Below are 18,041 nucleotides of genomic sequence, written 5' to 3'. Positions count from 1 at the left end.
CTGTGCGATCCTCCCGTCTCCGCCTCCCAAGCGCGGGGATCACCAGCGTGCGCCACCGCACCTGGCGCAACACTGATATTTAAAGAAAGCCTCCAAGAAGAGGCAAAAACAGAAAGAACACATACATATTCCCACATACAAAATGCCTCTAGAGAAAAGAGAAATAATGCACAAAACAAACTTCAAAATAAAATTCCAATGTATATTCTGAAAGAATATGACAGATCTATTTTTTTCCACGTCAGATGGTAAAAACAAGGTTGAAAAGGAGGCACTTTTCATACAAAGGCAGGAAACCCAATCATCACACTTAGGAACCGAAAGGGTCAACAGAAGATCTATTTCCAAAGAAAAGATAACCTGGAAACGAGAGCATAAAGGATTTGCTAAAATAAGAACAAAATCACAAAAGGGACAGAAACCAAGAAAACTATACATTCAGAAAAAAATAACGAAAACATTACAGGAAAGACACACAAAAGAGAAGAAGTGCTGTTTCCTAACAAGAGGCTCCAGGGAAAGAGAGAAAAGAATCAAAGAAAGTAGAGGGCTTTTTCTCTTGGTACTAGGAATTGAACCCAGGGATATTCTACCCCCACCCCTGGTTTCTGTCTTATTTGGAAACAGTGTCTGAGTTGCTGAGTGCTTTGCTAAATTCCTGAGGCCAGCTTTGAACCTGCAATCCTCCTGTCTCAGTCTCCCAAATACTGGGTGGGATTACTGGTTTCTTTAGTCTTCTTTGATATGCATAAAGTCTAAGAAAAAACATCTTAATCCAGACATGGTAACCCAGGTGTATATTCCCAGTACTTGGAAGGCTGAAACAGGAGGACTGCAGGTTCAAGACCAGCCTCAGCAATTTAGTGAGACCCTTTACCATCTTAGGGAGACATTGTTTCAAAAATAATTAAAAAAAAAAAAAAGTCAGAGGTGGTGGTGATGCACGCTTGTAATCCCAGTACTTGGGAGACTGGGAAGGGAGGAGCGCAGGTTCACAGACAGCCTCAGCTACTGAGTGAGGCCCTCCGAAACTTAGTGAGACCCTGTTTCAAAATAAAGAATAAGAAAATAGAGCTGGGGTGTAGCTCAGCGGTAGAATATCCCTGGGTTCAATTCCCAGTAACAAACACACACACACACACACACACACACACACACACACACACACACACACATGAGCTGGGAAGGTGGGAGTATAGTTCAGTCAGATAGAATGTCTCTGGGTTTATTTCCCAGTATCACACACACACACACACACACACACACCTACCTCTACCTCTATGTGGTATAAAGTCCACAAGCACTGAATTATCAAACACTGAATCAATGCTCTCAGGGAAAGACAGGGTTAGGTTCCTGTGAGCCTCTGGTCAGAACAATTTCACCAACCCATCACTTTATAACCTTGCTTTCACATGGGTCTCAGTTTAAAGATACATTCATGGATCCTGCTGAATCATTAACACTGAGCTCACAACCAACAGCACTGTAACTCAGGCATGAATGGACACTAACACGTCTTTTTTTCTATTAAGGTACATCACATCCTTTCATGCTTAAGAACATTAGACAGTATTTCAGCAGTATGCTTTGGAGCCACTTTTAAACATAAAATCACACACAAAATGTGCAAAAAAACCCAAAACTTGGCACTAAATAAAGATTAAAAGGGCCATTTGTTTCCATATGAGAACTGAAGCAAGAAGGCAGAGAACTGCCTGACCTCATCTGGGAACACATTACGGGCAACCATCCTGCCTGTGTCCACACAGGATCTCCTGGGACTATGAGACAACTTTGATTTTTATTAGAACAAATTAAAGAAAACAAACACCTTTATGATATACTGTAAAACAACTCTTGAAAACTTGGAAATATGTACCTGAATTCATTCAGGGCATCGAGTATGCGATTATACGCTAAACTCCTCTGACTGGCATCTGCTGATCTCCGGCTCATTTTCATAGCCTTGAAAACAATCATTACATGGTTAATTATGCCAATCATGGTCAAAGACATCAAAGAGAGAGAGAGAGAGAGAGAGAGAGAGAGAGAGAGAGAGAGAGAGAGAGAGAGAGAAAAGAAAGACATGTATCTTTAGTCATTAATTATAACAAATGAAAATTTTTCAACAGTTAATCTTTTTTTATACATCCTACCTCTAAGCTACACCTCCATCCCTATTTTTTATTCTTTATTTGGAAACAAGGGGGTCTAATTGTAAAGGGCCTCACTAAGTGGCTGATGTTGCTGTGAACCCGGATCCTCCTGTCTCAGCCTAACAGTTAATCTCTTATTGTAACTAACACACTGCAGGATATCAACATTCAAAGAATATCAATTTTCTTTTTCCTTTGATTGGTACTGAGAATTGAACCCAGGGGCATTCTACTTCAGAGCTACACCGCCAGCCCGTTTTTAGTTTTATTTGAAACAGGGACTAAGTTGCTATGGCTGGCCTTGACCTTTGATCCTCCTGTCTCAGCCTCATAACCTGTCTCACAACATCTACCTCTTTCTCCTAGAAATCTATTCTCCACCAAGAGCAGGACGAGTCCTTATAAATAGTGTCGTCCCTCACTCCATTGGTGCATTCTACCTCCGAGCTATACCTCCAGCCCTGTTTTTTATTCTTTAAAATAAACAGCTGAGGCTGTTGGCAAACCTGGATCCTCCTGTCTCAGCCTCCCAAATGCTGCGATTACAAGCGTGGGTCACCACACCCAGCTCCCATCCTTAGCCAGGTGTGGTGCTGCACACTTGTAATCCCAGTACTTGGGAGGCTGAGACAAGATCATAAGGTCCTCAGCAAGTTAGTGAGGCCCTTGGTACTTAGTGAGACCCTGTTTCCAAATAAAAAGTAAACTCATGCTGGGAGTGTAACTTGGAGGTAGAATGACTCTGAGTTCAATCCCCAGTTTAAAAAAAAAGCAAATTATTTCAAGGCCAATGTGTGGTAAGTTTGTGAGACCATTTCAAAATAAAATAGGGCTAGGCATTTTGCTAAGAGGCAAAATGCCCCTTGGCTCATCCCCAGCACCACCGAAGAAAAAAATGAAAAACAGAATAAATGCCAGTGCTCTTACAGTGGTATCCTTGAAGGCCCTACATGATGATTTCAATATGGCAGCCACTCTGACCCCATTAATGTGGATTAAGGACCAGAATGACTCCTGCTGAGGACCTCTGCCCTACCTCAGTATTTTTTTTTTTTTTTTGGTGGTACTGGGGTTCCTGGAAGCCCTTCTACCTCCGGGCTACACTCCCAGACCTATTTTATATTTTTTTTATTTAGAAACAGGGTCTCCTAAGCCAGCGCGCGCGGCTGGCTTCGAACCTGCGCGATCCTCCTGTCTCCGCCTCCCAAGCGCGGGGATTACTAGCGTGCGCCACCACGCCCGGCTCCCTACCTCAGTATTTTCTCTGACCATTTCCTCCCTATTTCCTATGGGTCTTTTTTTTTTTTTTTTGGCAGTACTGGGAATTGAGCCCAGAGGCAGAAGGCATTCTACCTCCAAGCTACAAACCCAGCCCTATTTTTATTTTTATTTTTATTTTTTTGAAACAGGGTCTCACTGAGTTGCAAAGGGCCTCACTAAGTAGCTGAGGCTGGCCACAAACTGCAATTCTCCTGTCTCAGCCTCCCAAATGCTAGGATTACAAAGGTGTACCACCACACCCAGCCATATCTCCTATGTTATTTTATCAATGGGCCTTTTAGACTAGCCTATAAAAGTTAGTAATCCTTCCTTCTAGCATTTCTTATATACCCTTCTCTGTTTTACTTTTCTTCATGGTATTTACTACCATCTAATACAACATATATAGACTTATTTAGCTGCTATCCCATGAAGTCAGAAATGTTGCTTTTTTACAATTTTCTTCAGCTGCTAGAATAGCACTACTACATTATATGCCCTTAAAAACTTAGTTTCTAAATGAATGGCCTTAGATATTTTATTAGATAGTAAGCTCCTTTAAAACTTGAATCTACTTACATCTACCAGAGCATTTCAACAGGCCTTCTAAAATAACAGAGGCTGTAATTTTTCTGCCAAATTATAAATATGAGAATATAATTCAAAGAAAATACAGATATCTTTAAGACATAAATAATGACACTTACCTGTTCTATTGCACTCTTTAATTTATTCATGTGGCTCTCAAAGAGAGGAAAATGTGAAAAAAAGAATTCATTAAATTTGCTATTTTCATCTTCATCTTTGGACAATGAAAAGATCACACCAATTGCAATCTTCTTTTTCCTCACAATTCCTGGGTTAGGGCCACAGCTTTCATCTGACAGATTAAAGCTTTCTTCTATAGACCTTAAAAATAAAAGTAATTAAATTTGCAACTCAATCTTTTTGCTAATTAAAAACAGGCAGCCGGAGTGATTGCACACACTTGTAATTCCAGTACGTGGGAAGATGAAACAGAAGGATTGCAGGTTCAAAACCAGCCTGAACAACTTATTGGGACCCTATTTCCAATTAAAAAGTAAACTAGGGTGGTAGTGTGGCCTGGAGGTAGAAGGACTCTGGGTTCCATCCCCAGTAACCATGAAAATTAAAAAATAAAAAAAAAGTAAAGCAACCGGGCATGGTGGCACATGCTTGTAATCCCCGCGCTCGGAAGGAGGAGACACAGGAGGATGGCGCAGGTTCGAAGCTGGCCTCGCTGGCTTAAGAGAGCCTGTTTCCAAATAAAAAAATATAAAATAGGTCTGGGAGTGTAGCCTGGAGGTAGAAGGGTTCCATCCCCAGTACCACCCAAAAAAAAAAAAAAAAATTAAAGCAAACAAGCTAAAGATCTTCTGCTTTTATCAAATAAATCTAAGGCTTTATATCAATTGTGTATTTCTTACGAAATCTTACAGAAGTACATAATCTCAATTCAAAATCAAGCTAAAAATATCTGAATTTTAAGTTTAGATTAGTGTGTTATAAACTATTCACTATTCAAGAATCTACTTGTCTCTCCTTTTGATTTGATAAGTAAAACAAAAAATAAAGAAATAAAGAGTGAGTAAATGAGGAAACAAAAAGTTTCATTATCAACTGAGGTACTTAAAACTAAAAAAAAAGAACTTTTTGAGAATTTGCCAAAATAGAAATATGAAAAACTGAAATATCAAAACATGTAGTACCTTAATCAAAGATATAAACAGAGCCCGGCATGGTGGCGCACGCTTGTAATCCCCACGCTTGGGAGGCCGAGACAGGAGGATCGCACAGGTTCGAAGCCAGAGTCAGCTACTTAGTGAGGCTCTCAGCAACTTAGTGAGAGACCCTGTTTCCAAATTAAATAGAAAATAGGTCTGGGAGTATAGCCCGGAGGTAAAAAAAAAAAAAAGCCTCTGGGCGCGCGCACGCGCACACACACACACACACACACACACACACACACACACACACACACACATAAAACTCTTAAAATAAAACAAAAGGATAAAGTTCCTTCTTTATTTATTTATTTATTTTTGTGGTACTGGAGATGGAACCCAGAAGCATTCTACCTCCAAGCTATACCCCTAGCCCAATTTTTTATTCTTTATTTTGAAACAGGGTCGCACTGAGTTGTGAAAGGCCTAAGTAGCTGAGGCTGTCTGCGAACTGCGATCCTCCTGTGTCAGCCTACCGAATGCTGGGATTACAAAGGTGCACCACCATGCCCAGCTAAAAGTTTCTTGATAATGGATCGGGCAATGGTTTCTTGGATATAACACAAAAAGCACAGGCAACAAAAGAAAAAGATAGCTAAATTGGACTACATAAAATTCAAAACTTGTGCATCAAAGGACATTATTAACAGAATGAAAAGACAATCCATTGAATGATTTTTCTGTTTTTCTTTCTTGGAATTGGGAGTTGAACACAAGGGCATTCTACCTCTGAGCTACACCCCAGTCCTATTTTATGTATTTAATTTTTGAAACAGAGCCTCATTAAGTTATGGAGGGCCTAAATTACTGAGGCTGGCCGTGAACCTGTAATCCTCTTGTTTCAGCTCTCAAATACTAGGTTTACAAGTGTGCCACTATCTTGGCTATGTTTTCAAATCACCTACCTGGTAAGAGATTAATACCTAAAATACATAAAGAACTCTTACAATTCAAAAACAAAACAAACCCAATTTTTAAATGGCCAAAGCAGTTAAAGAGACATTTTCAAAAGATGATAATATATAAATGGCCAGTAAGCACTTGAAAAGAGGCTCAGTATCACTAGTCACTAGGGAACTACAAAACTACAATGAGACACCACTTCATGCCCATTAGGATGCATATTATTAAAAATGGAGGATGGAAACTGGGGAGTGTGACTTGTGGTAAAGCATCTTCCTAACACTCACATGGCCCTACATTCAACCCCCAGGACTACAAAAACAAACGAATCCAGAAAATAGCATGCGCTGGTAAGAACATAGAGAAATTAGGACCCTTTCACAGTACTGGTGGGAATGTAAAATCATGGAAAGAAGGAAGGAAGGAAGGAAGGAAGGAAGGAAGGAAGGAAGGAAGGAAGGAAGGAGAGAAAGAGAGGGAGGGAGGGAGGGAGGGAGGGAGGGAGGGAGGGAGGGAGAAAGACAGACACGTTTGACCCAGCAATTCCTTTAGGAGCATTCCACCTTTGAGCTACATCCCCAGCCCTATTTTATTTTTATTCTGAAACAGGGTCTCACCAGGTTGATGAGAGTCTCAATACTTGCTGAGGCTGTCCTAAGACCTGCAATACTCTATAGCCTCAGCCTCCCAAATACTGGGATTTGGGATATGCACCATCACACCCTTCTCTTGACTCAGCAAATTCTGACTCAGCATATGTACCTCAAACAATTGAAGGCAAAGACTCAAACAGATATTTGTGGAGCCACATTCACAGCGGCATTAGTTTACAACAGCCAAAAGGTGGAAGCAACCTAAGTGTCCACTGACAGATAAAAAATGTACTGCTTCTTTTCTTTTCTTTTTTTTATTTATTTATTTATTTATTTATTTATTTATTTATTTATTTACTCCCAGACCTATTTTATACTTTATTTGGAAACAGGGTCTCACTAAGTTGCTGAGAGCCTCACTAAGTAACTGAGGCTGGCTTCGAACCTGTGCAATCCTCCTGTCTCAGCCTCCCAAGCATGGGGATTACAAGCGTGCGCCACCACACCTGGCTTTTATTCTTTTATTTTGAAACAAAGCCTCACTAAGTTGCTGAGGTTGGCCACAAATTTGAGATCCTCCTGTCTTAGCCTCCCAAGTACTGGTATTACAAGGGTGCAAGGAATGCTATTTAGCAGCCAGGCGTGGTGGCGCACGCTTGAAATCCCCGCGCTTGGGAGGTGGAGACAGGAGGATCGCGCAGGTTCGAAGCCAGCCGCGCTAGCTTAAGAGACTGTTTTCAAAAATAAAATAGGTCTGGGAGTGTAGCCCAGAGGTATAAAGGCTTCCAGGAACCCCAGTACCACCAAAAAAAAAGGAAATGCTATTTAGCCATAAAAAGGAATGGATTTCTGACCTGCTAACAATGTGGATCAGCCCTGAAGACATTTTACTAAGTAAAATAAACAAGACATAAAAGGACAGAGACTTTATGATTATACTTATATAAGGTACTCAGAGCAGTCCAAGTTATGGAGAGAGATAACAATGGTAGATGCAAGGGTGCCGAGAAGAGGATTGGGAGCTACTGCTGAATGGGCTACATGTCAGCTCAGGAAGGTGAAAAAGTTCAGGAATAAGACGAGCATGTGGTGCAGAGGTACTTAATGCCACTGAACTCTGTACCTAAATAGCATTAAAATAAAATGTTGTTGAGCTAGGCATATTGGTGTACTCTTGTAATCCCAGTGCTTGGGAGGCTGAGACGGGAGGATCGTGCTGGTTCAAAGCCACCCTCAGCTACTTAGTGAGGCCCTGTTTCCAAATAAAATATAATAAGCAGGTCTGGGGGTATAGCCCAGAGGTAGAAAACCCCTGGGTTCCACAAAATTAAATAAATAGTTGCTATGTATAACTTATCGCAATAAAAAAGATACAATTTTCAAAGTTTTCAGTTTAAGATTTAAAATAACTAAGACACAGGTTCAGACTCTAAAAATCCCATATAAAAATGTGTTTAAGGAACTACTGAGCACTGTTCAAATTTCAACTTACCATCTAGGAAATACCCCATTTTCCAAACTTGTTGTTTGGCTACGTCGCCAACGTCGCTGATAGCTGCTGGCACAACTTCGGGTAAGCGACGAGTTTGGGGAGGGAAACGGGGTGATAAGCAAGCTGCTGAGAGATGCTGTCAGAACAACAAATACAATGTGTAGGTCAGGAATGTCTACGCTATGATAATGACTTTTTTTTCTTTTGGTACTTGGGATTGAACCCAGGGACACTGCACTTCTGAACGACACTCCCAGCCCTTTATTTTTCTACTTTGAAGCAGGTTCTCGTGAAGTTGCTGAGGCGGACTACAAAGCTGCGATTCTCCTGTCTGAGCCTCCCAAGTACTAGGATTACAGGCCTGTGCCTCCATGCCCAGCTATGAAGTTAATGACCTGAAGCAACTTTACAGATAAGTTACCAGGTCCTTCAGTTTACAAATGAGAAAAATGAAGCACACAAAAATTAATTTATCACCTCCCAAATGCTGACTACACAATGAGAATTAAATTTCAGCCACTTGTTCCTTGAATATAGACATATGCCACTAAACCTGGCCGAGTCCCATACTTTAAGTGTAATACTGTTTCAAAATATTTAAGCTTTTCTGGCTAAGAAAATATCTCTTAATTTTAACCCTAGTTAGTACTAGCAAAGGCAAAAACAGTACGCATTTATTGAGGCTATCCTCCACTTGGCTGAAAAAGATTAAATTTTAAGAGATTTCTCTCTGTTCTTGCCACAATCCTCTTGTATGGCAAGTATCAATTTGAACCAATCATGCACACAGAATTAGATAAGAAAGATAGGGGTAAATAAGAAAATCAACACCAGCTAACAGTGATGTCATAAAAGGTGACTTAAAAGGTGAGCCTGACATTACCGGAGCGTGCAATGCCGCTGTCTCTGTCCTCATTCAGCTCTCTTCCAGGCATGTCCATTGGGTTGCTGTGAACTGTAAATCAAGACAAAACTGTCAGCTATAAGCTACATTCTTAGCCGGGGAGCTGTTGCTCCTTTAAAATAGCAGACTAAATCATGCTGATCTCAGCGCATTCCTTATTTTTTCAGTGGCATGGCACCAACCCAACACCAAGAGCTACTATTCAGTTGAACAAGCCTTGAGATCTATATGAAGACTTGATATACAGTATGAAAATAATCTATGAGATGATAATATCTCAAAAGAGCCACTGTGAACAGTATCAATGTTGGTTGTTAGGACTCAGTTACAGGTATATCATGGTTCACTCTACTGTTTCTGCCTCTATCAGTATTTAGAAAGAAATATTATAAATAAAAATAAAAAGTTTTACAACAAAAGTTTGAGAAATTTCTTTCAACAGTATGATAGTAAGTTTGTTTTAAGAAGACTTGGAGGACATAAAATGTAGCTCAGTGGTTCAGCATTTGCCTGGCATGTGCAAGTCCCTGGGTTTGAGCCCCAGCACCACACACACAAAGGTGGATGCATCTGGCTGACAAGAAAACCAATGCATATGTTTTGGCTCCTTTTACACTTTCCAAACATTTTGTGATAAATATGAATTGTTCATATCGAATATTTACAGGGAAAATATATATTAATAAACATAAGAAGGGCTAAATTGATACCAATTCTGAGAACAATAACCAGTAAATCTGTTTGCATTCTGGTCATTCCTACGAGTAAGTTACAATACTAGGTCACTCTGTATAAAATGCATGAAAATATGTAATAGAATTGGAGTCCTAGATATAGTAAACATGAATACACATTGTATAATCAATTAGTAATATAAACAGCTATAGTTATATATGCTTTTATAGAACATTATAATGGTGCTTGTTCATCTAAATCTTAGCTCCAAGAAAAATTACTTTTATGGAATAATGTAGATCAGAAATTTCACAATAACAATAAGAGGATATTTTCTGTGATTGGTGAACTACGGCACAAACGCTACTTAGCCATGGAAACAAGACAGTGCGGCACATTAAAAAAATTTTAAGTGGTATTGTAAGAAATAATGTGCATATGAATTTTGGTTTAGAATTCTAAAGTTAAAATCATTAAGACATAATGGGGAATAAAAGGACAAGCTGATATCTCACAAAAATGTCAATTCTACTGATAACTCTATAAACTTTAGGAACATATTCAGTAAAAATAAGTTCCTTTACTTCATAAGCAGTGTTTTCTCAGCCAAACCTCCCCAATTAAATTCATCTACTCTCTTGTTTCCACAGCTTAACTACATATTCTAGCCGCTAGGGCACACCAACTAGTCTACCCACACAGCACATCGCAAACCTGCAAAGAAAGAGGCACTCCTGATCAGGCGGAGCGGACCCTGCTCAGAGAATGCCCGCCTAGGGCTGCAGAACTGGGAAAGACCTACATGGCAAAAATGTAAAATACACATGAAAGAGGCTGTTAGAGAAGCTGCAGTGCGTCGGGGAGGTAGGGAAAGGAGCACAAGCACAGACCAACAGACATGGACGGAGACATTCAAGTTGGCTTCTCTTTTGCAAAGAGGATGGTCCCCCTTGGGGTCAAGGTTTATGTACACAGCAATTCCACGCTTATTTCCTAATAAATATATGCAAATAACAGAATTATGCTTCTGATATACATGGTTAAAAAAAACTGTTTAAAATGTTAACTCTTTTAATGTAACTGCTTTTAACAATTTTTTTTTTTTTTTTTTTTTTTTGGTGGTACTGGGGTTCCTGGAAGCCCTTCTACCTCTGGGCTACAATCCCAGGCCTATTTTTATATTTTTATTTGGAAACAGGGTCTCTTCAGCCAGCGAGGCTGGCTTAGAACCTGCACGATCCTCCTGTCTCCGCCTCCCAAGCACGGAGATTACAAGCATGCACCACCACGCCCGGCTGCTTTTAACAATTTTTAAAAGTACCAGAATGTTATCTACATAATTTGACATTTGCCAAATAAATTTCTTTTGAAAGGTCAATTTTAAGATTAGAGTACTCTCTTGTAACTCCAGCAAGGAGAATGCCACTTACTGCATTGAGCACAAGGACAAGGAGCAAATACAGAAAGGGATTTTATTGACAAATAAGCACAAAATTTGTTTTTCCAACCTAGTGATAAGCCACAAAGTAGGAAAGAAGCCAAAACTGCTAGGCCAGGGTTCAGCTACCACAGAAGCAGGGAACACTGTAGTCCATCAGGGCCAGACTCCCAAGTGTCCAGAAAAAGTGGCTGCCACACATGTGGCCAAGAGAGGGTAACAACAATCTCAGGACCCCAAGAGGGACTTCAGCCTGGAAACAAGCAACTGGGCTACCTCTCCATTAGGCCTGATCAAGACAGTCTAAAGAGCCATGCGGGAGTTTACCTAAAATAGGACATGAAGCTTTCTATTTTAAAAAGTTACAACTATACTTCTCAAATGGTTAAGAGGTGTTATTTTCTCTGCAACAAAAATTACTACAAATATAGTACATGTATAACAATCCTTCCACGTCTCCATAGTCAGCTTTCTTCAACTTTTCCTAGCCTTACTTTCTCTAGTTATTTCAAAACTTATCAGCTTCTTAATTTCTTTTCTTCCCCACTTCTTCACTCTCAGCACACAGCTGCTCCCTTCATTGAACACATTATATACATACATACACACAGAATAAATCTCAGAATGGCTGGGTGTGGTGATGCATGCTTGCAATCCCAGTACTTGGGAGGCTGAGACAAGAGGACTGCAGGTTTGCAGCTAGCCATCTGCAACTTAGTGAGACCCTGTTTCCAAATAAAAGAATAAAACAGGTCTGGGGGTATAGCTCAAATATTGAATGTCCCTGGTTCCATTCCCAGTATCACAAAAAAAATAATAAAGAATAAAAATAGGCGCCAGGCATGGTGGTGCACGCTTGTAATCCCTGCGCTTGGGAGGTGGAGACAGGAGGATCACGCTGGTTCGGAGCCAGCCTCGCTGGCTTAGGAGACCCTGTTTCCAAATAAAAAATATAAAAAATAGGTCTGGGAGTGTAACCCAGAGGTAGAAGGGCTTCCAGGAACCCCAGTACCACACACAGACACACACACAAAAAAAATAGAATAAAAAAAAGAATAAAAATAGGGCTGGGGGCATAGTTCATAGGTAAAATGCTTCTTAGAACAATTCACTAACATGCTAGCTAGCCCCCCAAACTTAAGCCTCACATCCTCACAAAGCTTTCCATGATGCTCCAGGAATGAATCTGGTGCTTAGCACAATGTTAATCATACCCTGCTCTTAACCTTGTCCAATAATTTATTACAGTATACTATAACTGTGGTTATCACTTTTCTGACAACCATTAACAATATATTCATTAAGGCAAAACTGTGTCTGGTTCATCACTGAATCTCCAGGGCCTAGTAGAGTGCTTTGCACACTACAGGTATTTGCTAAGTACTTAACTGATGAGATATTTAAAGAAAATAAGAAATAGTGCTTACTGAGATTATGCGAGCATGAGTCAGTTTCTATTTAAAGTCTGGTTTTTTTTGGCGGTACTGGGGATTGAACCCAATGGCACTCTACCTTTGAGCTACACTTCCAGCTCTATTTTATTTTTATTTTGAAACAGGGTTTCACTAAGTAACTGAGGCTGGCCACAAACCTGTAATCCTCCTGTCTCAGCTTCCCAGTACTGGGATTACAAATGTGGGCCACCACACCCAGGAAATATGTTCTTTTATTAGATAGATTTCCTTCTGTATATTAAAATGGAAAGGATGGATGGGCATGGAGGCGCACGCTTGTAATCCCAGCATTTGGGAGGCTGAGACATGAGGATCATGGTTCGCAGATAGCCTCAGCTACTACTTAGTGAGGCCCTTTGCAACTCAGTGAGACCCTATTTCAAAATAAAGAATATAAAATAGGGATGGGCGTGTAGGTCGGAGGTAGAATACCCGTGGGTTCCATCCCCAGTACTGCACCAAAAAATAAAAAAGAAAGGAAAAGATGAGTATACCTAGCCTCTACAGTATAATTTAAGTGTTAACAGATTTGTACTATAAAAGGAAATTGTTTAAATAAGCTATTTGGGCTTTGAAAACTGACAAAATATGAAAAAAATGTATTTAGTTTTTTCTTACACTTTTACTGTACTAAAATCAATAAAATAATCAAATGAGTTAAGAAAACTCCCATTTTCTATAAAACAGACACACATTATAAAGTACCTGCTTTACACTGACTAGCCAATGTAGGTGCTTAATACATTGGTACTTATGTGAACAAACATGAATATAAAATATAGCTAATATTTATTGAGTAGAATGTTACACTGCCCAAGTTGAAAGAAAAAAACCATGTTTCCTACTAGTATATATAAATATTAAATATTAAAATTATTTACAAATAACAGCTCTTACTAACCAAAGAAAGAGTTAAATGATGTCAAGTCCCTGAGCTATTACAGTTCTTTCTTGCAATGAAAATATAGTCAGTAGTAATATACTCGAGTTTTCTAGAACAAATGATTAGAACTTCCAGAAAGTTTGTCATTTTAAAATGTTGAACTTATAAATCTTTTTTTCTTTTTTCTTTTCTTTTTTGCAGTACTAGAGATAAAAACCATGGGGCATTCTACCTCTGAGCTGTACCCCTAGTTCTATTTTATTCTTTTATTTTGAAACAGAGTCTCACTAAGTTGCAGAAGGCCTCACTGGATGCAAACCTTTTATCCTCCCGTCTCAGCTTCCCAAGTACTGGGATTACAAGCATGCATTACTAGGCCTGGTAATGTTAAACTTATATAATGGCAACAATTAGTTAACCAAGTAACTAAATGAGGCCTTGTTTTATTTTTATTTATTTATTCATTTGTTTATTTATTTTGCAGTACTAGGGATGGAATCCAGGGGCACTCTACCTCTGAGCTGCTACCCTATTTTTTCTTCTTCTTTTTTTAAATTTTATTTATTTATTTATTTATTTATTTATTTATTTATTTATTTATTTTGCAGTACTGGGGATGGCCCAGGGACATTCTACCTCCAAGCAACACCCCCAGACCTATTTTTTATTCTTTATTTTTAAAGGGTCTCACTGAGTTGCATAAGGCCTTACTAAGTAGATGAGGCTGGCTTTGAACCTGCGTGATCCTCGTCGCAGCCTCCCGAATGCTGGGATTACAAGCATGCGCCACCACGCCCGGCTTTTATTCATGTGTGTGTGTGGGGGGGGGGTACTGAGGGTGGAATCCAGAGTTCTTTTCTACCTCTGGGGTATACTCCCAGACCTATTTATACTTTATTTGGAAAGGGTCTCACTAAGTTGCTGAGAGCCTCACTCAGTAGCTGAGGCTGGCTTCGAACCCGTGCGATCCTCCTGTCTCAGCCCCTTAAGCACGGGGATTACAAGCGTGTGCCACCACACTCAGCCTCTAAGAAATATTTTAAGGAACAACATGTTCATATGAATTACAGGACACAAAGATGAGTACCATTTTAAAATGACTTTTGTAGTTACAGAAGAAGTGGGAAGAAGCTGAAACATTTTAAGAGCGCTAGTAAAGGCTTTCCATATCAGTAACAGTATCCTTCAAAGATAAGTCAAATTTAAAAACAAAAATAATGAAGAAAAAGTACATATATCTTCAGCAGTTCTTTTTTTACAATACAAAATTAATGTCCTACTAAAAGAAAAATGTTTCCCCAATAATACAAATGTTATACATGAGCAGTTTAAATACCTTTCCAACTCAATTGAAATTCTTTAGTCTTACAATAGATCTGCATAATTAAGAAGTAACTTCAAACCCTTGTTCCACTGGTAACATTTTTTAACTTACAAAATCAAGGAAACCATTTACCTATATTTCCAAGAAGTCCATTAATAACTGTGTTATCAGCTTTTAATGTATTGTTGTCCTGATTGATGAATTCAAGACTATCTTGCAACCTATGAAGGAGGAAAATATGAATAAATTCCATATTCATTTTATGCTTTTAATGACAATTGCATGTATATCTGAATTAAATTTTAAGCACCATAAACTACAAATGATGACTAAGTACATTTAAATCAGGGGTTGGTAAACTACAGCTGAGAGTCAAATCCAGCCTGCTGTCTCTTTCTGTGGTAACACAGCCATGACCTTTTTTTTTTTTTTTTTTTTTTTTTTTGTGTGTGTGTGTGTGTGTGTGTGTGTGTGGTACTGGGGATGGAACCCAGGAGCCTTCTGCCTCTGGGCTACACTCCCAGACCTATTTTATATTTTATTTATTTATTTATTTATTTATTTATTTATTTATTTATTTATTTATTTATTTATTGGTACTGGGGTTCCTGGAAGCCCTTCTACCTCCGGGCTACACTTCCACGGGCTATACTCCCAGACCTATTTTATATTTTTATTTGGAAACAGGGTCTCTTAAGCCAGCACAGCTGGTTCCGAACCAGCGCGATCCTCCTGTCTCCGCCTCCCAAGCGCAGGGATTACAAGCGTGCGCCACCACGCTCAGCTCTATATTTTAGTTTTGAAACAGGGTCTCACAAAGTTGCTGAGAGCCTCGCTAAGCAGCTGAGGCTGGCTTCACACCTGTGCGGTCCTCCTGTCTCAGCCTCTCTAGCACAGGGATGTCAAGCCACCATGCCCGGCTCATGCCCATTTTTTTATGTATCGCTTATGGTTGCTTCAATGCTACCATGGCAGAGGTGAGAAATGACGATTCATCAGATGGTTCACAAAGTCAAAATAAACATTTTTAGCTGGGTGTGGTGGAGCATACTTGTAATCTCGGTCTTTGGGAGGCTGAGACAGGAGGATCACAGGTTCATGGTCAGCCTCAGCTACTTAATAAGGCCCTGTGCGACTTAGTGAGACCCAGTTTCAAAATAAAGAATAAGAAACACAGGGCTAGGGGGTGTAGCTCAGAGGTAGCAAAAAAAAATAAGTACCAAAAAAAAAAAGACATTTAAAAAATCATTAACAATTAATAAAGACTCAGGAGAATTTTTCTACTTTAGAGTGTACTCCTGGGCTGCCTCCTGCTTCTTTTGAACCTGGGTTACTCCTGGAACTCAATTAACCCATGAACTCTGTTCTGATTTAGCACCTGCAGCATCCCCCTGTGAGGTCCACTACCACCTAACGCTAACCCCAGAACTACCTTCAGGTTCTAAAACATGGCCCATTATACTGATACCAGGCCTCCCACTATTTTAGCTTCACTGTACTAATTTTAGCATTAATAGCTTAGCAAAGAATATTAAAATATTCTTAGATATCAGCCTAGCAAAGACTGCAGAATTGGTCGTTAAACTAAAGTAAATATGCATCAACATTTTGCTTCCAGATATATCTTCTTGTAAAATTACAAAAATGCATCCCTCCTTTTTCAATTAAACTCAAATGAGGACAGGCATGATGGCAGACACTTGTAATCTCAGTACTTGGGAGGCTGAAACAGGAGGCTCGCAAGTTCAAAGTGAGCCTCAGCAACTTAGTGAAGCTCTCAGCAACTCAGCTAGACTATTTTCAAATAAAAAATAAAATGGTGCTGGGGTAATACCCTGGAGGTAGAAGGCCCCTGGGTTCACAGTACCACCCCAATAAATAAAAAAATAAATAATAACAGCAACAACAACAACAAAAACCCTCAAATGAGAATGTAATCTGGCCTCCATGAACTGTGGAAGACATAACATTGACTGAAACTCGGGCTATAAATCCAAAATGCAGATTTTAATTTTCATACCTTGTGCATGATAAATAATCTGTTTTCCCATATATCCATAAGTACTTACGTATTGAGACTTCCACAGATACTGCTTCCAGTCCGTGCAGTAAAAACTTTGCTAAGCATGAGCTGTGGAGGGGAACTGAAGAAAAACAGAAAGTCAGAAAGATCAAACCCAGAACACAACGACATTTTTAAATTATTATTAATAAAAATTTATAAGTCAGCTGGGTGTGGTGGCACACGCTTATAATCTCTGGGCTTGGGAGGCAGAAACAGGAGGATGACGCAGGTTCGAAGCCAGCCGCGTGCGCTGCTTAGGAGACCCTGTTTCCAAATTAAAAAAAAAAAAAAAAATAGGTCTGGGAGTGTAGCCTGGAGGTAGAAGGGCTTCCAGGAACCCCAGTACCACCAAAAAAAAAAGTATAAGTCATACAGATTTTGTAGCACAGTCACAAGAGCCATGCGGCAGCATTAAAACCATAAAACATCAGGGCGTGATGGCACACACTTGTAATCCCAGCATTCTGGAGGCTGAGATCAGAGGATAGCGGTTTGTGGCCAGCCTCAGCTACTTAGTGCGGCCCTCCATAACTCAATGAGACCCTGTTTCAAAATAAAGAATAAAAAATAGGGCAGGGGGTGTAGCCCAGAGGTCGAATGCCCCTGGGTTCCATCCCCAGACCCACAATAAATAAATAAATAAATAAATAAATAAAGCATGTGAGGCATGTAATCCAGTACTTGAGAGGCTGACAAAGGAAGAATTACAGATTCGTAGCCATCCTCGGCTAGTTAGTGAGGCCCTCTGCAACTTAGTGAGACCCTGTTTCAAAATAAAGAATAAAAAATAGAGTGGGAGTGTAACTCAGAGGTAAAATGCCCCTGGATTCAATCACCAGTACCGCAAAAATAAAGAAATCATAAACTGAGTATTCATTTAGGTTGAGTATGTGATATGCTCAACCTAAATGAAGATCATATCCTCTTATCTTCAAAAACTCCAGTATCTGCCGGGCAAGGTGGTGCACACTTGTAATCCCAGCATTAGGGAGACTGAGACCAGAGGCCCTTCGCAATTCAATAAGACCCTGTTTCAAAAAAAATAAAAAGACTAAAAAATAGGGCTGGGAGCGTGGCTCAGATATGCAATGTCCCTGGGTTCCATTCCCAGTACCATAGCAAAACAAACAAACAAACAAACTAGTT

The 18,041-nt window shown here is 39.7% G+C and overlaps 1 protein-coding gene across 3 annotated transcripts in view; it reads right to left on the bottom strand.

The window, feature by feature from the left end:
* Positions 1-18,041, bottom strand: part of FNIP1 (folliculin interacting protein 1) — a gene marked incomplete at both ends in the record, with an annotated part of 88,430 nt that overhangs the window by 18,152 nt on the left and 52,237 nt on the right. For 2 of the 3 annotated variants that reach the window (XM_080699114.1, XM_080699116.1), the window contains 7 exons: positions 1,883-1,968; positions 4,127-4,328; positions 8,153-8,288; positions 9,036-9,107; positions 10,446-10,529; positions 14,963-15,051; positions 16,900-16,974. In XM_080699114.1, coding sequence (XP_080555240.1) covers positions 1,883-1,968; positions 4,127-4,328; positions 8,153-8,288; positions 9,036-9,107; positions 10,446-10,529; positions 14,963-15,051; positions 16,900-16,974 — 744 coding nt within the window. The remainder of the gene's footprint in view (positions 1-1,882; positions 1,969-4,126; positions 4,329-8,152; positions 8,289-9,035; positions 9,108-10,445; positions 10,530-14,962; positions 15,052-16,899; positions 16,975-18,041) is intronic. The other variant, XM_080699115.1, reaches the window with a different exon arrangement.

The sequence above is a fragment of the Muscardinus avellanarius genome, assembly GCF_963383645.1.
Source record: "Muscardinus avellanarius genome assembly, chromosome: 7".
In the NCBI taxonomy this organism is placed as follows: domain Eukaryota; kingdom Metazoa; phylum Chordata; class Mammalia; order Rodentia; family Gliridae; genus Muscardinus; species Muscardinus avellanarius.
Note: the sequence above shows the minus strand (reverse complement) of the source record. Positions and strands in the feature narration are given on the sequence as shown.